Genomic DNA, 21,274 nt, shown 5'->3' with positions numbered 1-21,274 from the left:
AGACCATGGGCATAAACTGAAACATAGGAAGTTCTGTTTGAAGATGAGGAAAATTTTCTTTACTGTTAGAGTGACAGAACACTTGCATAGGTTGCCCAGAGAAGTTGTAGTCTCCATCCATGGAGATATTCAAAAGTCACCTGGACACGATCCTGTCTAATGTGTTCTAGATGACCATGCTTGAGTAGGGGTTTTGGACTAGATAATCTCGAGATCCCTTACAGCCTCAATCATTCTGTGATTCCAGAATGTACAAGAGCCTGCACACCTTTGCAAATCCCCAAAGTTTAAGAGTTTAGTGTTTGTAAGACCTCCAGGTGCAAAAAACAAGACTTGCATCTCCATCCTTCCTGTTGCTTTATTGTTCCCCACAGATGACAACCCTGACTCATTAACAACCTACCTTCCCTTTCCAGTCTTTAGGGATGCTCCCAGAAGGATGATAATACAAATGTATCAACTACCCCAATGAAGAGGATTCTCTGGAAACAAAAGATTTAAAACAAAATTTAAAAATCAAAGTGTTATGTTTTAGGCTGCCTTTAGACTTTTATAATTCTTGTCTGAATCTTTAATATTATTTAACTAAACAACAAATAATAGTGATAAACTTGTTAACCTTGATCTTCTGTAGTGTTTGAACAGGCAGTCATTAGCATCATCTTTGTTTAACAGAAGTGAAGCTGAAGGGCAGGGAGCTGACCTAACTTTTCCACAGCTACCCCAGTAAGCTAGAAATCATTAAACACAAATCTAAACATCCTGAACTCCAATCATCTGCTCATTGTGTCCCTGAAATTCAAACACGAATGAGTTTAAACCATACACTGTCAGCGTTAGGCAGAAATACCACTTGCACCCTCTGTCTCTTAAGCACTGTCCGCATGTCAGAGGTGGGGTTGTACAGAAGGGAGACAGGGAAAAGCTGAACACTCAGATCTGGAGCAATTTTTTCTTGCTTTCTTCTGTCGTGCAATGTGATATTCAGCACCCTCTTCGCTATGCTTCAGTTTTTGTCTGAAGGTAGGGCTCTGCAGTAGGGCAGACTGTACTGGTTCTTAAATACAAAGGATGAGAGGAGGCAACAAGTGGAACTGTGCAAACAAAAGGAAGCAAGAAGCCAGAAGCACTTTGTCAGCCTTTGTCACCTCTACTGTTAATATGGCACATGTGGTTTCTGTAGCTATTGGTACAAGCCATGTAAAGTCAGACTTAAGCAGATCCAAACTTCCTGCAAATTGTGTCATTTTTCTGGCACTAAGCTGGTCTCTGTACATGGTGGCCATGTCACTATGAGGAACTGACTCTGACAAACTCCAGCCTTCAGGTATGGTAGGTGCAAGGGACTCAGGGATCACCTGACCTTGCAAATGTGAATTGGAACAAGCTCAGCTCTCAAACACAGTATAAAATCAGCCTCTGAAGATCTGAGGATATGCTGTAGAATGCAGAATTTCACCAGAAACATGCGGAACAATCAAACAGGATTTTAAAATGCGTACTGAGAAGATCAGAGTTCCAGGTGGACTTGGGTACCTCCAGTACCAAATGGAAGAGAGTAGACACTGGGAGAGTGTTAAACAGCCCAGGACTTGCTGCTTGGCAGTGTCTGCGGAAATGCTGAGGAATGGACCAAGAGACAGCAGGTTGCAAAATGCAGATGTAGTCAGGCTGAAAGGAGCTTGATCTGCCTTCACCATGCAGATGAAGGAGCTGACATCAACTAGGGTGGGGAGGGAGATTATGCCCAGACGGGTGTGACCTACAAGCTCCAGAGAATGTAAGTCCTGTTTTGACATTTCTCTGTCCTGCAGCTATCCCCCATATCCAGGATTGTCTTAAAATTTCCAGCTGGGACTGAGCACTTAAAAAAATCAGTACTGCCGAGGAATGCACACTTTGCCGGTAGGCCTTTACTCCCTCCAACTCTGATTTCAGGGACAGTGATTTGAAAGGCTGGGAACTCAGAGGTGAAGGTTTGTGATCTCCTGTGCTTGAGCCTAGAGGTCTAGGGAGACCATTTTGCAACCCTGTCAGAGCTTGGTGAGCAGCTGAGGTGGACCTCATTACCCCATCCCACCCTCAGTGTGCTGGAGGAAAGAAGGCTAGTTAATACTGTTATAACTGTAGCTTAAGGAGAAGCTATGATTAAGGTCCTTTGTTTATCTATTTTATTAAAGTTGTATTTTCTCCCTTTAGAAATAAGTAGTTTTAATATTAACTCATGTTTGTACTAGAATAAAACACAATACTAGTGCTGGGGTTTTTTCCTAGGCATTCAACTCTGCCGATCTTAGATTTTTCATAAGATATAATGAGACGATACTTGGAAGACTTCTTCATTTCACTTCTTTTTGATGCTTCAGGAAGTGAATACATCAAGCATGCTACAATGGGTACATCTCAATTTATTCAGTATTATAAAAAGTACAAATCAGTATTACCAATTCCCAGGCACAGCTGACAGAGGGCTCTCCTTACCAGGATAAGCTAGAGGATTCACTGTCTGAGCCCTTGAGACACATATATTTCTTAATACAAGAAATATATTGAAATGAAGAACATCTATAGTCAGTATATAATTGACATCTCAGAGCATTAAAGGAACCTTTCTGTCTGGAAGATTGTTTTATGTGTAGGAAAATATAAAAATTGATAACATGCCTTACAACAAAATATTTAGATTAAATAAACCTTACTCATATAAATCAGACCAGTCAGCATGATATATCTAATAGGGTAGGTCAGATGAATCCCACAAGCTATTTTGAGCTTGAGATTCAACTTCTAGTCTTATAAGTTCTAATGGAAAACAAATCCTTCAGAAAAAGCACTTTCAAACTTTGTGACTCAGACTTTTGCATGCATTGTCTCTGATGCCTAAGAGGGAAGAAGCCTTCAGATCACATCAGTCTTTTTGAGATAAGGTGATTTGTAGAGTAATGGTAACCAACTGACTGATAACAAGAAGAATCCATGGGAACATTATAGACAAAAATTATGTTGTCTGACAATTAATCTGTTTGTACATTGGTAAGTAATTTACAGAAAATGTTGCTCATGAAGGAGCATCACTATAGCTCAATCTGTCTCCTTCACTACTTGATTTCATCAGAGCAAGAACTTATTTCTTTTCCTTTCTTCTAAGGTATTTTCCAGCTATTTTTATTGTCTCTAATCTATGATCTTGTAGAAACCCTGGAAGCAGTCTAGCTTCTGTCTCCTGGGCCAGAGTTGTGCTGCGGCTCCTCTTAGGAGCTCCTCTGGCTGCAATGTGCCTCCGGAAGACCTGGGACTCCACAAAGGACTGCAGGTGGATCGCAGGAAAGTACCTAACTATACACCTTCTGCTCCCTAGGACGAAAATAGTTGACTCTCTTAACACATTTGAATTGTTGAATCTGTTGCTGTCTTCTAGACAGTTTTATATTTTATTTAGCTCTGAAGATTTTGTAATACTGTTGCAAAGATACATCATCTGTGTGGTCATCCAGATATAACAACTTCTATAATTTAGTGATACAATAAATAATGCTCTATTTTGATAATAAAAGTAAGTTCGTGATTTATCTACTTACAGGTATGTCTTCTGAATGGATCCATGCAATGATTGTTTTCACCAGGCCTCCTGGGTCTGCTTATATGAAAACATTGATTTTTATAAACTGAAAGAGGTCAAAAGATTATACACATAATAGAGAGGAGAAAACACAGCTCATCAGGGACTGCTGCTCACAGAACTGGAAACTATTTTCTTTACCACTAGAAATATTTTAACATGCAATTAAAAAGTAAACTATATAAAAACATTTTAAAAGTACAATTCTCACATTTCTAGCAGTCAAATAAAATGCACTTAAAGCCTTCTACTATCTTAAAAATATCTCTAGAGACAAAAATATCTCTAGAGGAACTCAGTCTTTATTAAATCGGAGAAGACACTGTCAGCAGACAGTGCCTAGTGTTGCTGAAGGGCTAAGTAATGATGGAGTGATGGAGTAAAATGTTTTGTAAGCAATGCATGCATTCTCATAAAAGACCTTTAAAAACTTTAGATACATTCTAAAATGAATCAATTATTCAAAATTAGTAATATTTCATTTAAATATCCACCCTGTATGGATTAAATAGATTAAATTCTTAACATTGAGAAAATCCTACAAGAAATAAGAGTCTTTTAGTCTCATATCTTTATTTGCGAAATAAAGCTGCAAAATAAACAGATAACTTTATTACATGAATAGAATGGTGGACATGTGTGGATGAAGCTACTGGGACAAAAATATGCGTATCCAGAGTCCTATTCATGTCCAGATTACATCCTGCCTCACTGAGTACATCCCTTCAGCATCACTTTTCTTCTAGACCGGTCAACACAAAGGGTTCTTCAACCCAGCAAACCTGTCTCCCCTTGGCCTTCACAGGTTAGGAACATTCACTTTCTTCAAAGACTTCTTCAGTTGTCTCTCCAGTAGTGACTTCTTCGCTGCTGTCTGATATGCTTGCTCGTGGACAAGATGGCAGAGTACATCCTAACCTTGGGCAGATATCTGTCCTGTTCTTCACCATCACCTGCTGGAGCTGCACATTCCAGGGCTCAATTTCTTTCCGGCACAAGGTGTTGCTGCCAAGGTGCTGGGTTTTTTGCTTCTGTGAGCATTTCCTAAGGTATTTGATGTTTTCTCCAAGGAAGCAGAACTTACAGCCAAAAGGATCTGCTAGCAGGAAGCGGGACCATTGCTTTTGGAGTTCTGCTTTCACCTGTGAGAGCAAAAGAATAGTCAGTTCACGATCACTTAGCCAGCTCGCTTGACTACCCTGCAGTCTGCTTATCCAAACGCTAGTTACAAAATGAGTAGGATTGTGGAGGTGCTGAGCTTTCTGGTCCTTGTGGTGTTTGTCACAACTGCTGAGGTCCTTGTAGGATAGAAACAGAATGCTTGTTTGCCAAGTCAGCCCTTTGAAGTTGGTCTTATAATCCCCTCCCCTCTTCACTATAAGGTAGTAAAGTCATTTACAGCCTCTTAATCTCTGTAATTTTATATACTCATCATAATGTTGAGACCATAATGTTGAGGTTTTGGAAGAGCTCAAGTTCTTCATGAACTTCAATGTTTATAGCCTGATGAAGTGAGGAGGAGGAAAGTCTACACACTGGGGAAGTGAGGGCCATTCTACTTTCCCCGAGTGTTATGCTTGGATATCTGATTTGTTTTGTTAAAGCTTTTTACTTGGCAGCCTGCTTGAAATCTGCAGCACTGAGTAGCCTGCTATGTGCATGTCGCCAGCACTGCAGAAGGAGGGCAGGCTTGGGAGCCAGCACAGAGGAACAGGACATGCCCCTGCTTTGAACAGGAGCAGTATTCCCTTCAGCCTGAGAAAGCTCACTGGAACAAGGAGCTAAAGGGCTGAAAGAGCAACTTTTAACTGTTGATAAGACATTAGTAATTCTGTGTCATTCATAAATGACAGAGAATTACTCCCGTACTGCAGGCAGTTGCCAGTTCTCTGTTTTGTTTAAGTAGTTCAAATATTGCCTTAGGTTTCTTTGTTAAGTGGTAGGAGCTTCTGCCCTGCCTCTAATACAGAGCCCATCTCATTTGTTTCCCTGATGCCTTTAACAAGAAAGAGTCCAAATTAATGTATTTGTTAGTGAAGTATTTCTGTACATGTGCACTGTGTATCTTGTCAACAGGCTGTGCCAGGATGTTGAATAGTACTGATGTACCATGTCTGCTTATGGCAAGCAGTGAAGATCTGCACTGTGAATGTGCACAGACAGGGGCTGAACCTTGCCGCAGGAAACAGGGTGGCTTCTGTATGTAACACAAGGTCTGTTCACGGGGAAGCAGTGCATTTACATGGAACACGCATTAAAATTATTATTATGTTTTTTCACTCATGTTCTTTGTTAGAGGAGAAATGGTAAGCTATTGGGAAAATAATTTCTTGATGTAATTATAAATACAGATATATACTGTTGGTATATAGGTATGCTTGGGTTATCTCTCCTAGCCTTCAGATATTAGTCTAGGAGAGTATTGCAGATCTACTATTGTTGAAGGCAAAACAATTACTCTGAGAAAGTTACACCAGAGTAATTAAAACCACAATGCTACCTGTACCACCCTCTGGAAGTGCCCTTTTCTTCCCGCTGGGTATAAGGGAAGTACGGACAACAGGCTTTAACTTAGAAAGCTATTAGACATTTGACATTAAATGAGATGAAACTCACACAACAAACTCATTTCTTCAGATGGGTCTGTGGCAAGTCAGTCCAATAATGCAGAGATTGCCTGCAGCTGTGACACTGGTGAAGGCTAATAGTACACTTGGCTGTAGTAACAGAGCAGAGCCAGCAGATCAAGGAAAACGGTTATTCTCCTTTAGTCAGCAATTGTTAGACCACATCTGAATTCTGCATCTAGTTTTGGGCCCCCATTACAATAATGATTTTGATAAACTTGAGTAAGTTCAGCAGAGATCAGGGCTGGAGAACATGCCCTTTGAGGAGACGCTGAGAGAACAGGGTTTGTTCAGCCTGGAGAAGACAAACTTTCAAAGAGAGCCTAACGCACCTGTCTATTACCTGCAAGGGGGTAATGGAGCAGATAGAGCCAGATTCTCTACAGAGGTTTGTGGTAGAAACACAAGAGACAAGGGATCATAGATTGAAATATGGAAAGTTCTAACTGGATGTATGGAAAACATGTTTCCTTATAAGAATGGTGAAGCACTGGAGCGGGGAACTGGAGAGGTGATGGAATCTCTGTCCTTGGACTGTGTCTAAATTCAGATTTCGCCCTACTTTGAGCAGGAGGTTGAACCTCCTGAGGTCCCTTCCTTCCTGAATTATTCTTTGATTTCTCTGCCACTGTTTCCTTGCATAGCAACCATGAACGATCTGATTAAGTGCTGAGAAACTGAACCTCTGCTTGATGCTTGAAGCTGAGCAGGAGACAACCTCCAGCAAAGAAACCCCCTCACATCAAGTTTTGGGATGCTCTGAGGAGTATACGTATGAAATTATTTTTTCAACTTGTTGCTTTCTAAGATATTGAAGTACCCCAAATTTCACAGCTTCACATGGATTTTAGGGTTAAGGGAAAAAAAAAAAAAAAAAAAGGTTTATCCAAGCCAGACATGAAGTCTGGGATTCCATCTGATGATAGAAAAGTGATATTTAGGCAGCTGAGTATAAGCATATATGGGTGTTTATACACCTCTGGATATCCAAGGCATCCACAATGCCAAGCAACAATTGGGCTGCAGTGGAAATAATTTGCATTTGAATCCAGACCTGTAAGAGATAGATCTTGCTGCTCTCTTTGTACAAAACGATTACATCAGTTTAAAAGAATGCAAGTATGCTCTCAAATAACCAGTGCGAGTTGGCATTTTCATCATGTTTGATGTCATAATATATTTCACTAATTAACTAAAAACTTTTTTCATCGAGTCTCTTACCTCTCCGTTAGCAAAGCAATATAAAATTGCTACGAAAAATCCCTGTAAGAGAAAGAGAAGACAAGGAAGAATGTCAGTTCATACAGGAAAAACCAGTTTCTGAAGTCTTAATTTAAAGATCACATTAATATTAAAACCATAAATATAAGAAAAGCATTGCTTCCTTGATTTTCAAGGAGAAAACTAATCGCCTGTCTTCATCGGTTACTGAAATACCCATTAGCTTGTTCTTTTTATGTTTTCTTAGCAAATGTGGGGAACATTTGCAGGTATTTTGGTGCAGATGCTCAAGAATGGAGACTCTCTAGCCCACTTGATCTTTATTTTGCTACTACATAAATATTTTTTCAAACAACTTCTGTTGCACAGCAAATGTTGCTATTTCTAGGTCTGGTAAAACATCCAAAAATGCAGCTTGGTGTATGGTATTAGTCATGCTTTTGTTTGAATTTGGTAATGCAACTACCCAAAGGAATATCATTTTGATAATTCAAAAAAAAAAAAAAAAAAAAAAAGTTAATTTATTTTTGCAGCTCTATAAAAGGTGTTTTGACTGTTTTCATATATAATTTCTCTTTTTAAATTGATTTAAGCAAAGACAGGATAATAACAAATAGGCCTTGAAAATCTAGAAATAAAACTTGTTTTAAGTGAACATAAACATTACCCTTCCCATTTTTCTCCTTTCTGGGTTTGATCTCAAACCAAAACAGCTTAATGTGTAAATCTTAACCTAACAGTCTGGCACAGATTCATGAATTAATTGCAGATGCTTCAGGAAATACATTTCCTTCAGGATATCTAAACACATTTAAGACACAGAGTCTGGTGAAGAGAATAAACACTGTAGAATGTCAATCTCAAGGATATATGTTTGTATCACAGGGAAAAAGGGTATCATAATCGGATGAAATAACATTGACATCATTCAGCTGTATTCACACTCTCACTTTTCCAGAATTGTTCCTGTTTTTCTTGGAGAAAAGATTCAGGTAGACAGCAGCTTCAGTATTTTTCTATTATAGCTAATGTTAACCTATAGCATTTAGAACATAGAGTTAGTTTTTTAGTAATTCTGGAAAAGTCAGAACCATTATTTTGTTAAGCAGAAGTGAAGTAAGCATGAAAAAGAACAGTTCCTCTATATACAACTGGAAATCGGGACAGGAGAAATAGCAATTACTTTTTTTTTTTATTATTATATTTCATGTATTACAGGTAAATATACTGTTTTCCACTGTTAGGGAATCTTCTGGATCAGATGTTTCTAAAATGTTCAGAAGGATTTCTAGGAAAATAGAAGAGTCAGGTTCTGATCCCTAGGTTGGACTCCTGTGTTACTGGGCAGCAACATCTTCATAAATCAGAGCACCACTTACTTAAATACTACAGCAAGAAGTGCAAGTGGGATTGCCAATTTCTACATAACTCTTTCCATGAAGAACTAAGGTATACAGGGAAGGTAAATATAAAACAGCAATGTAGAAGGCACGCTCCCATTCTGAAGCTGCTTCTTGCCCTTAACAAAATAATTACTGGGAAAAGACAGGACTATTCTGAGACTAACGAGGATCCCGCAGAAGTCTAGTCTATCAAAATAATCAGTGGTCTGGAGTGCGTGCCCTATAAGAAGACACTGATGGAGCTGGGCTTCTTTAATCTAATGGAAAGAAGACTAAAAATGGGTGAAAAAAATTTAAAGCATCCTACAGCTATTTAAAGGTCAGCTACAAAATGATGGCAACAGCTCTCCGTGGCAGTGCTAAAGGACAATAGCCACAAGCTGTGGCCTGAGAAGGGCTTACCAGATATCAGGAAAAGCTTTTTCACCCGGAGTGTAGTGCAGAACTGTAATAGGTCGTGCAGAGAGGTTGTGAACTCACCATTCTCAGAGGTTTTCAAGAATAAGGTAGATAAAGTCATGCCTGACCTGATCTAGTGGTAGGTACAGTCCTGTTTGAGTGGGAAGTTATGGCAGAGATTTCTAGAGGTCCCTTCCTATCAATGGCTTTATGATTCTGTGAAACTGTACTACTTTCATAGAAAGAAGTAGAAAAAAACAAGAAGAAAAAAACAGATTCTGAATTTCAAGTTTTTGACAGAGGACAGACCATAAAAACCCTTTTTTATCTGAAATTGCCCACCGGTTAGACTGAACAAGGAAACAGATCAGTCCCCAAGAGCATTTGCAGGCCTGTGAAACCACTGCAGTTTGATTGAAAACTATTGATACATTAGTTACAAATATTTTGTATTTTTCATTCAGGTCAGTGAGATAAGGTGACTTATCAGGCTTGGACTGAAAGTAATGTTCTCATAAACATGTTTCTATTTAGTTAATGAGCAATAGCTTATTTAGTGCTTTTATAGCATAATAATATTTTAGCAACAATTTGATCTCTAATAGTTATAATCTCCCTAGATGAGGTCTCCCATAGGTATTTACTATCCTGGGTTTTCCAGGTACTCACATAGCCTGGGAGCACTGTGGTTTTCTAGCTGCAATCTTAAGGTCCACGTAATTTGCCTTGTGAGCTGCAGGACTCTGCAGTTCAGACACTGAAATTAATGCAAACTTTCTCAGCATCTAGTTTTTGTCTGCATAGTCCCCAGGCTCTCTCAGAGTTGACCTTCTTCCTTTTCCTGGGATTTCATGGCAAAGAACAGAGAACATTCTGGTTCTGTTGAGGGATTTCAGACTAGTCTATGCTTTATTCACTAGGAAAGGATGAAAGTGGTAAAACATGATGGAAAATAATGGAAGTCCACACTGAAATCCTATGGTAAAAACTTTAGGTCAAGGTGTTTGCAGGGCTCTCTTCTCTGCTGCAAAGATACAAAAAGTATCTTAAGCGACCTCAAGTACATCTGGTTCATTACACTGTTAGTCTCACCTAGGAGACATGTGAGATCTTCTATGTGAACAACTTTGATTGTTCTGCTTTCTTCTGACAGGCTTACTTTATTTCAGTATTGATGGTCCTTAAAGACAAGGCACTCCTTCCACCTGACATAAAAGGCAGGAGGAAGAACACCTGGAAATAGTATATAATCATAAAAACTTAGAGAAACATTATAAAATCAAACTCACTTTTACAAGTTTCTACAAGCAAAGCTAATAGAATACTTTCTAAAATACTTTAAAAACTTATATTCTCAATGGAGTAAGTAGACAATGAGCCAATTCTCTTTTGGATGATGTCATTAAGAAGTAACACTTAGACTTTTCATAAACCTCAAAGTCATGACATAGCCTGTTCAGTTCAGATTAATGATGTGGCTGTCCAGAACTGACAAAAAAAAAAAAAAAAAAAAAAAAAAAAAAAACTCACTTCCACAAAATCACAACTTCAAAGTTTTCTTGTTTCCTTTGTTTTCCCAATTTTATTCACATTTAATTGTAGAAATCTGAAAAAGTTTATGTCCTCACTGGAAAAAACAAAGACACTCATGGCAAAAAGAAGTCTTTGGAAGTTAGGCTTTTTTCCCATTTGTTTAGGAACAACTCTTGAGAGGCCCTACTCCAGCTGCAAGACACATCTCTGTATCTCTAGGAACTCATCCAAATGCTATGACACCCTTTTTATGCAGAACTACTTTTACCTCTGGAGATTGTTCTCTCCTTAGGTAGAGAGTCCCTGAAAATCTTGTTCTCTGCTATTTCTTCTGTGTTCTGAGCATTAGCTCTGAATTTGGACTCACAGGCAGAAGCAGGAACTGAACTACTTGGTTCTTCCCAGTCACAGGAATGGTGACACTCGCTGCAAGAAATGCAGCTCACTGGATTAGGAGAGGGCTTTGTGAATGCTAGACTACTACCAGCACCTTTATGTTGAATGTAGGTTTTTAAGTCCCTTCGTGAATTTAATCTACTACTTCTGTGAGAGCAGAACATGTAAGTGGCAGGCAGAAACACTGTGAAATCACAGCAGAAGGTGGCAAATTTGGTTGATTATTCATGCTTGCTGTTCATTTTATATCCAGTTTTCTTTAATGCTTCCTCACGTTTAATAATTTTGCAGTGTACAGAACTTCATACTTTAAAATCTTTCTACAATGACTATGAGTTTCAAGGCATACATTTTTAAAATGATCACAGTGTCAGGGAAAAAGAAGGATTAGAAATGCAAAAGAAATGTGCATTAGCCTAGTATCCTTTAGGAAAGGACAGATGCTTGTTTAGTCCTTATCATTGTCCTTCAGTTCTAGTGAGAATGGCAACATGACAAGTTACTCATCAAATAACTGTTTTTAATCCATCATAAATCAATATTTATTTTCCTGGAGGTATTAGTCCACACAGATCAGTAAACCAAGATGATTAGATTACTCCTTCTTCTAAAGCAAAGAAGTGTCATAGCTAAACAGGAATTGATGTTTAGAATTTAATTTTGTGCTCCTTGATAATATTTGAGTTAAAACCTCCAGATGAGATCCCAGAGGTAACAGTTTTTCTTTAACAAAACAATTCAAATATTTTAAAACTGCTGAGAAGATCTACAGACTAAACAAATGTAATTGGGTCCAGTTTATATGTGTTTTTGCTAATCCTCTTACAAATAATGTTGTAGTTAAAAAAGAGAACGTGCAATAAACATTGTCTAAAATATCTGGGTATTTTGAAAATAAGATTTGCTTCTGAAGCTTGCTCTGTAGCAGAAATAGTGTAAGTTCCTCTAAATGGAATGAAGTTTGTGCTTTCTACTAGGGATGAGTAAGTTATCTTCTGTATCAGATTACTTTGCACAAGCCTGTAAATAAAATTTTCATTTAAAATGATTTAGTGTTGCTTAGAAATAACATCTAGTCACTGCAACCTTTCCAAGTAAGGAAATGTCTAACTGAGGAACACATTTCACCACCATATCAGCAGTTCCCCTTAGAGTGATGACTCCACATGAACTCCCTTCTGTCTGACTGGGCAGATGAACTTTTTTCCCTTATGCTGTAGTGTAAATTTTTGATTGCAGACTCAGCAACAATGGCAAATATCCAGCACTGGCGCACACACACAGGTTAAATGCAAAGACCTCTACGAATTGTGGGACAAATGCAATAATGTTTTGATGACCTCATGTCTCAGACTGCAGAAGAGGATAGATGAATGCTCAAGTGCTGAATTAGTGAGCGATAAGGACTTCTGATGACCAGAGCTGCACCTCATTAAAGAAAGGAGACCTCATAATTTCTGTTCTATACCACTAAGAAGGGTAAGGCAGAAAGATACGGCAAAACCAGAATGCTGTATGTGTCATCTTTCATGGGTAAAGGACAAGTCTGCTAAGGAGATAAATGGGAGTACTATATGAAAAAACCTCATTACTTGAGAACTCTGTATAAAACAGTTTTAAGGCTGACAGCAATGCCTCATAACTGCAAAATGTCCAGCACGTCCATTGCTCAACCTTTGAAAACTGGGAAATAAATAGCTAAGGAGAAACATACGTATAGGTGTGAAAAAGATTATTCAAGAACCATTGTTCACGATTTCAACCACAGCTAGTGAGCTGGGGGTGGAATTTGGGCTGTTTTTCATTGACAACCATAATAGAGCATGACTCCTTCACATCTTCGTTTCTGCAGCTCAAGATAAGTGGGTGCAGAGCTGCCAGAACTACACTCTCATTCTTTCATGACTTCAGGCTTCTCTTTCTCAACAACTTATGAGGAAACAGGTCAGGTGACTGAGGGGAAATCAAATGTATGAACATCTTTAAAATACTCTGCTGACTGTATAGATACTATAGGTACTTCCACGTACTAGTTCATCTATGTGTTTCACTCTCATGAGTGTTCTGACAAATTTCCCTTAGCTCTAGGAGTTAGTTCATCAAGTATAGTACTTTGTGAGTGTACATGTCAGAGGCCACGTTATCACTTTACAGATAGCCTGAATTAATGCATCCTTTAGAGAAGTGGACCCTACACTTTGGATGAGCACACATATTCTCATATTTATGATTTTTTTTTCAGTAAAATGGTTTGATGCACAGGCGTCACAGTATGGCAGAGATTTACTCCTTTATCTAAGAAATTGTTGGTACTTCCTGAATTGCCTAGTTCTCTCAGGAGACAGCAAAAAAAACTATTTATTTGCTCAGAAGAGTTAAATCACTACCTATTTTACATTTTGTGCCTTCTGAAAGAACTGGCTATATGGCTAACTGCATCAAAAAGGCATTCTAATAAGATCTTTGTTAGCGGTTACGAATGGCATGCCATGAGGACTCAAACTTTACAGAGTTTACTTTTACAGTTACTTGTAACCAAAACTCAAGAGTTCTCCTGTTATTCAAGCTGAAATGATTGCCAGGAGGAGAAACAGCTCATATAGAGATATGTGAGAAGATAAGAGACACAGATTTATAGATGTCAACCATGACAGACTTAAACCTCAGGATTCTTGAGAGAGATGCTTTACATTTTACCTAAAGTCCTTTAACGTGGCAAATGTAGGCATTTATAGATTAGGAACCACATTCAGAGGCAAATTAAATGCTGTGACCCAGGATTGAAGTCTCAGGCCTTCACAAGTGAAATTTTACATCCGTTTTCAAGTTAAGTGCCAAACTTCTGTGTATACTGAATAGATTGGAAGAGAGAGACTTAAGCACCTAGACTGGAACTCACAACAGCCCAATAACTGGAAGCTGGGATGCAAGGCCAGCCAAGAAAGAAATGATGAAGCAGACAATGTGACTGAAATTGTTTCTTGCATGCACTTCTCTTAAATATTTAGGTGTAGTTGAGGGATCAGTATATTTTTCTTCAAATTAAGCAGAAGTTGGCTGTTGCAATATTACTCATCTTTTACCCAATAACCTAGAAGTACCAGAAATACCTAGTGTCTCACCACAGGTTCAGTCACATCCTCGAATAGTAACCTAGCTGCCAGCCTCGCTGGGTAGAAGTACATCTGAATAAAGAGGTACATCTTGAATAAATGCAGGTTAATATTCAATACTGCCGTGAACTCAAGTGGAAGTAAATGATGATTAATGCAAGTGCTGAGACATTCTGCTTCTTCATCCTTCAATTGTTTTCATTTTCTCTTTCCTTTCTAAATCTATAATTAATGTAAATACTTTTAACACTCGGTGGCAGCTATTGAGGCTTCAAACCATTCCCTTCCCAGCCAGATGCTAAGCCAAAGCTTCAGGTTCTCTTTTATTCCCCCTCCTCTCAATACATTTCACATCTTTGGTTTCTGGGTTACACAGATTGCTTTGGGCAGGTGGAAACTGTGCTGCATAAATGCTGTTGGGGCACTTTTCTGGAGCAGACTGAGCCACCCTCTCAGATGAGAGTATTAATCAGGGGGTCTGGTGTGAAAAGTGGACTTCTTTGTTGGTATCTGTCCAGTGAATTCATGATGGATTTCTCCGTTTTTCTTCTGGTACCTTAAGTGCTTTGTTGTTCTTTGTTGTAGTATTTATAATTAATCACACAAAAAGACTAGATACTAAAAAAGAGACAGAATTCCCAAATGAAGGTTCTCTGAATTCCAGCTCAGATGATTTATATGTACTATGGAGAGGAACAAAGTATGTAGGTACTGATGTTTTGACACAAAAATTCTCCAAATTTTGTATTTTTCTCTAGGTTTACACAGGAGTGCCTTTGTCATGACTGCTGAGCAACAGAGGACCCAGATGACTTGGGCCACTGCAGGGTTCATATGCTAGATCTGTTTTCAACCCTCTTGTCTCGGTGCCTCAGTCTGGTAGGTGCACTCAGAGCATGTCCTCTAGATTGAAACCACACAAAACCTGCACAAGCAGGAGTGAGACTGTTCTTTGCACATCCAGGTACAAAGAGGCTCTCAATTTCTTTTTTTGTACAGTGGCACAACTACAAGTTCACTGTAGTGTATACGTATGTGTAATATGCACTGAAAAAAGATGAATCCAGAACCAAAACTCTCCTCGCTGTGATGGCAAAGTAAACAGACCATCAGTATCTTTTGGTCCTGAAAGTCATATTAAAATTCCGTCCAGTGTCTTTTAGAAAAAGTCTTATGTGACATGCTATTTAAAATAGACCTATTCAGTCTTATTTTCAGAACTGTCACCCATTATCAGAGAATACGTGAAATGTCAGATTTCATGAGAACTCTGAAAATGTCAGATTCCTTTTTTGGTCCTTGATACTGCCATGTTTTGAATACTTGATGTTGTTATTTTTTTATTCTGTTATTGCAATAGCATATTTAAAAACATTATAGATTGTAGCATAATATTAAATAAAAAAAGTGTATCTCTATGATATGTACACACTGTGTAGTATGTCCAACAAATATATGTGGATATCAGTTCTTAAAGAAATATATTCAATATGGTACTCACATGAAACGAGCTCATTGTCAGTTGAATGAAAAGTCTTATATGCCTTGAAAGACCTTCCACTTGTTCATCAGTGATGAAGGTAAATACAAATTCATGGATCCCCAACAGTGGAATCAGTACAAGCGTAGATCTTGCCAATCTTAAAAATAAAATGATTGATCATGGTATTTCTGAACATCCTTAGTGCAATACAGAAAATTTAGCCACATGGAAATATTTCTGGAATCATTTCCTCAAAACCACCTGTGGAATGATTCACCTTAGTATTTTGAAGACAAAACTCCAAATTTGGGGCTATCAGAAAAGTGTACAGAAGGGCATTTTCACTTTGGGTTTAGAAAAGAAAGATAGGAAGAAGAAATTGGACACAGAAGCCAGTGGTATCAAAATTTTGCTGCTAGGTAACAGCATAAATATTTGTACAGCTAAATATGTGTGTTCTGTTGCCAGGGTTCTCAGACCTTTCTATCCCTTCTGAAAACTGGAGAACCTCTGTGTGGCTGCACAAAAAGTGTCTGTGATTCTGTTGGAAATATTCTATTTTTCAAAAATGCAACCAGAATAATTTTCACAGAAGCAAACCTTCTTTAACGAGGAACATGTTTGCATGAATGAAAGAAGAGGTATCTAAAGAGAGTGGGTTCTGAGAAAGACTTACAACATGAAGAACTTTAGTTTGATTCTTTGAAAGTTTAGCAAAGTTTTAAGCAATATAAAATAGAATATAATACAAAACATCAGGCAATGTTAAATACTTGTACTGCCACACATAATTACCATCTCAACAATCTTTCTGTAGTGATCTTGAGAATATAGCTGAGATCTTTAGGGCTTTGTATTTAGGAGGAAAATTGAAATAGGCTCCCTGCTCACATAATGAAATTAACACTGTAATGTCCATTCCCCACCCTGCCACCCAGCCTGCCCTTGCCGCTGCCACACAGTGGGAAAACATTTGTACAGAACCCAGCCCTAGATATTCAACAAAGATATGATGGTCCATTGAAACTCTGGCCAAAAGAGTCATACCAGGGACTTGCAAGAGTGCAGATTAAGGGTGATGATATGATTTGCATTTACAAGGCAACCAGGGACACTCTTCAGTCAAGACTGTGTATCTATGAGCAAAAGGTAGCTCAGATATTCTAATGTCATCCAGGAATGTCCCAGAGATTTCCTAAACCTCTCTTTCTTTTGAAAGCACTTTGTCACACTCAAAGAAAACCAGAGCAGTGACCCCTTTGTTGTGGCAGTAGAGGCTGTTTGTGTACAGCAAGGATTCCCAAGAACAGGGATCTTCTTGCATTGCAGACTGTTTGAGAAAACGCCCACAACAGTCGGGACACAGGCTGTCTATTCCAGTCAAATATGAAAATACTGCTTATGGAGCCTGGTTCCCCAGATGGCTTTCGTATGTCCTACTCTGAACATCTGTACATACTTTGTCCTTTTGTTGGTGGCACGTAAACATAGAATCTACAAAGCGCACGTATTTATTACATACCTGTATTTGTAATCATGAAAGCTCATTTGCTGGGCTTTTAGTTTGGAAATCAGCAATCTGAGAATTTTTAAGAAGATCCCAAAATTAACCTTGAAAGAAAATACATACTGGTTATTTATCTTCCATTACATGTTTATATTGTAACACAGAATTGTGCTTCGTTTGAGGGGTGGACACTTATTCAGAGCCATTTTTCTTGTCTTCATTTGATTTGATGAGATATTACTGATCAAAATCTAGTTCTTACTCTGTGTAAAGAGTCACACACTTTTCAGGAACATTCTTATGCTATTTTATACAAAAGCCAAATCTTTAAAATATCTCAGGGAGATAAGGCGATACTATTCCCTCTAAAAAAATGGAAGGCTTGAGCATAAATAGGTGCAAGCCTGACGTGCAAAAGCTCACCAATTCAAGGTGCTTTGGTTTGATTTTTTTCAGAGTATTTAGCATAATTATGTCACAGAATTAAAGTATCATGCTCGTTACTCTAGCTGCAGCTGCAAGTGCTTGGCATTCGCCTTTGTCTGGGCTCTCTGGACATTTGGAAAGCAAAAACTTGAATTTAGTAGCCAGTTGTGATGTTTTGCTTAATGACTTGCCCAGCATTGCGTATGAACTTGGGGACAGAGAGAGAAGTGGCAAGCAGTTTCCTGAGGCAGGACCATCCTTTTTCTTCATGAAGTCCTTTCCTGTAAGTCCCATATCTCCTTCATTAAGGGATATGTCTTGCAGACAGTGTTTTCTTGTGTTACTCTGTAGCAACAGTCTATCCTGTGGGCAATTCTTTTGGCAAGTTGGAGAAGACAAAGCTGTGCACATGCACAAGGGGGCTGAGTTACGTTTAAATAGATAACTTTCCTTCTGGCTTTTTCTAAATTTGAGAATTGGAATTCTCCTTGTAGTATAATTTTTGTGCTTACAAATACGAAGTATTCATTGTAACCAACACCTGAAGGTTTTCCAAAAGTAGAACTAGGGAACATTTTCGATCCAAACTTATTTTTGTCAGAAAATATGGTTTATTTTAAAGATTTTTTTTTCCACAATGAATCTCTGCTTTCCACAGAAAATATTGATACTTCATTGAAGCTGACTGCCATATACTAGAAATATTTTAAGTCTTGATGCTTTAAGGAAATGTTGGAATTTTCCTTAGAACACAGAAGCAATGTCAAGGAAGAGTAAATATGAACCTTACATTTAAGGTTTGGATGAGTGATTTCTCCCCACCACCATCAGTATTTCTGGTCTTATTTCCCTGCATCCTTAATTCATAAGAACTCCCTATGTGCAGAATTCGGAACTTTCTAGTGGTGCTCACTGTATTATATCACTCTCCCCAAGTAACCTGCTCATTGAAGAAAATGAGATTTAAAATATTTTACGCAAAAGGTTCTGTGCTGATGTACGCAGATTTGTGCAGAATTCACTGTACATACAAACATCAGTGTTTTGAGAGGCTGACACTGAAAACTTTGTTACTTGGAGATAGGAAGATAGGAAGTTATGTTTGTCCACAAGAAATCTCATTTACATTCTTTTCTGTCTCAGCTGCTCTAGTTCAAGAACTGGATTACACTTGGAGAAAAGGTGGCAACAGAGAGGCAATCACATTTATGTAAGATGCTGGGAACAGATAATTTAATTCTTACTGCAATGGAAAACAACATTGGTCCCCGGATGATCCACCAGATTCCCATGTGTTCATTTGTTCCCCAGCACCTGAAGAATAATTTAAGGTATGGTTACATTATGTTCATATTTATAAATTACAAAGCTTAAATTAAATATATAAATGTTTCAAAAGAAACACGACAGTTTCACTTTTCTTAGTTGGCTTTCAGGAGAAATGCCAGCTTCCTAAAATTAGGAAGAGAGTCTTGTCAATAACTGTAGCTGTAGCTTTTTTAAGATCGTTTATTGTGCATTCAAAGTCTTGGGAGAGGTTGTCCTAGACTGCAAATTTCAGAACCAAACTTAAGTCTTTGGATCCACATCACTGTAAGATTGGCCATGTAATCTTTAAACTGTAATTGGGTAAACTTTGAATTGTGGCCATCGTTCTTGACTGGCTAAATAGAATGCATACTGTCTCCTTGAAGCTGTCTCTTTTTCTCTGACTACAACTTTTGAATTTGTCTCAAGCACTTCTTCTGCTTTACTAATTAGCCTGAAACCTTGTAGGACTGTGCTTTGCCATTTACGGTATGCCTGTATAACATCTAGCTGTATGGGAGCATAATTGTGATCCTGACGTGTCAACGTAAATCCAAATATCTATGTTGCTATTTCTAACAAACCTGAGGAGCAATCATGAATAAAATATGGAAATAAAACAAAGAAATTATACGTAGGTAATAGGTAATCTATGTGACGCCATTAATAACAGCATCATTGAAGGCCAGCAGAATGGAAAGCTGATGCTTACTCATGTAAGATACTTTTACTGGTTCATTCACTGACTACTGACTATATTCAGTTTTTGTCATTATTCTTCATGATTAATCCTTTTTTCCAAAATGACAGTCCTTGCCAACTGAGTTCAAAACATAGATCGTCTCCAAGCGCTAATCTCCTTTTCTTACAGGATTTTCTCAGTGAAGATGTTTGTGCTGACACTTTTTCTTCATATAAGCGAACAATCGATATGTTGATTTATATGAACTGTCCTATCACAAGAAAATTATAATAGAGTCCTGATTTACTTGCTAGGATAAGAGAGACACAATATGTTTATTAATTTGAATGTTCAGGTTGTTTGCCACTCCAGAAGAGTGCTTCTTTCACAGATTCTCTTTCGTAGATTCTGCGTCATACCTGCAAGTCCTGTGTGGTTGTCTCTGTTATGCCTGCACATCTATAATTGTACTAGGTGCCTATGTTCAGGCTCGTAAATACCTCTTCACTTTCTGCAGGACTATGCAAAGATAAATAGTTTTCATTTGAGGAACTGTGAATATCAATTCTACTTCCTGATTTATGCATGAATAAACCTGAAAATTCCTGGAAGTAGTTTAATGCAAAAGGACTAAATTAAATCTAGAAAGTATACCAAGTATTAATGGATGCTGCATAATCTTAATATAATCAATAATTAACATAATAATGATAATTAATATAATCAATATAATAAAGTCAATGTTTCTGTTGGCTATTGTAAGGTTTCCAGAAGGGTTCTAGAAAAAAATAAATAGACCCAAACCCAGTATTCTAAGATAGTTTTTGCTTTGTAACCTACCCTGTATTTTCCAGTTTTGATCTGCTTATCCCCCAAGGGCCCACAAACAAAATAGGAACAACTGAAAAGAAGAGGAGGTGTCAATTAGAGCCACACTTGCAGAATGGTTTCTACAAAATACTGATGTTACAGTAGTCTGCAGTGCAAAGACATACATTTTTCAGTTTGCTATTTAGATGTTGTACAAAAATCAACCTTGTCCTATCTTTCAGTTTTTGTAGCTCAAAGACAAAATGAATCTCACAGTATAATTGCATCTCTTGTTTTCAAACATAAAAAGCTTCACTATTGATATATGTATACACACATGCACTGCTGATGAGACTAAGTCTTGTAAGTTGCTGACGTTGAGAATTCAAAATAATTGGTGCTAGAGGCCTCACAGACTACCTAAAACAGTGGTTATTAACATTTTTGATTTGTCAAGCACTGCACAATTTTCAGCGGAGGAGCAGAGCTCTGCCTGGTTAGTTAAAACAACTGACAGAAGGCTTGCTTTCCTGACTTGCATTTCCTGGACCCCTTTAAAATAACCCATGGCTCGTGTCTGCCTATTGTTGCTACCTCTTGCACAGATTGAAAAAAATGCTGAATTGAAGTGTTACTACATTATTCCAGTGCCTACAAACGTGCAAACACAAGCTTCAAGCACAAGGCCATACAGGCTACTAAAGGCAGGTGTTCAGTTTGATTCCTAATCCGGTAATACAGAGACAA

At 38.1% G+C, this 21,274-nt stretch overlaps 1 protein-coding gene across 1 annotated transcript in view; it reads right to left on the bottom strand.

Annotated features, from left to right (window-relative positions):
* Positions 1-4,191: 4,191 nt before the first annotated feature.
* GLP2R (glucagon like peptide 2 receptor) overlaps positions 4,192-21,274 on the bottom strand; it is a 36,587-nt gene continuing 19,504 nt past the window's right edge. Inside the window, exons 8-13 of the mRNA XM_062591761.1 lie at positions 20,558-20,618; positions 18,972-19,041; positions 17,317-17,405; positions 15,813-15,951; positions 7,468-7,509; positions 4,192-4,761 (exon numbers count right to left, since the gene is read on the bottom strand). Coding sequence (XP_062447745.1) covers positions 4,426-4,761; positions 7,468-7,509; positions 15,813-15,951; positions 17,317-17,405; positions 18,972-19,041; positions 20,558-20,618 — 737 coding nt within the window. The 3' untranslated portion in view covers positions 4,192-4,425. The remainder of the gene's footprint in view (positions 4,762-7,467; positions 7,510-15,812; positions 15,952-17,316; positions 17,406-18,971; positions 19,042-20,557; positions 20,619-21,274) is intronic.

The sequence above is a fragment of the Rhea pennata genome, chromosome 19, assembly GCF_028389875.1.
Source record: "Rhea pennata isolate bPtePen1 chromosome 19, bPtePen1.pri, whole genome shotgun sequence".
In the NCBI taxonomy this organism is placed as follows: Eukaryota; Metazoa; Chordata; class Aves; order Rheiformes; family Rheidae; genus Rhea; species Rhea pennata.
Note: the sequence above shows the minus strand (reverse complement) of the source record. Positions and strands in the feature narration are given on the sequence as shown.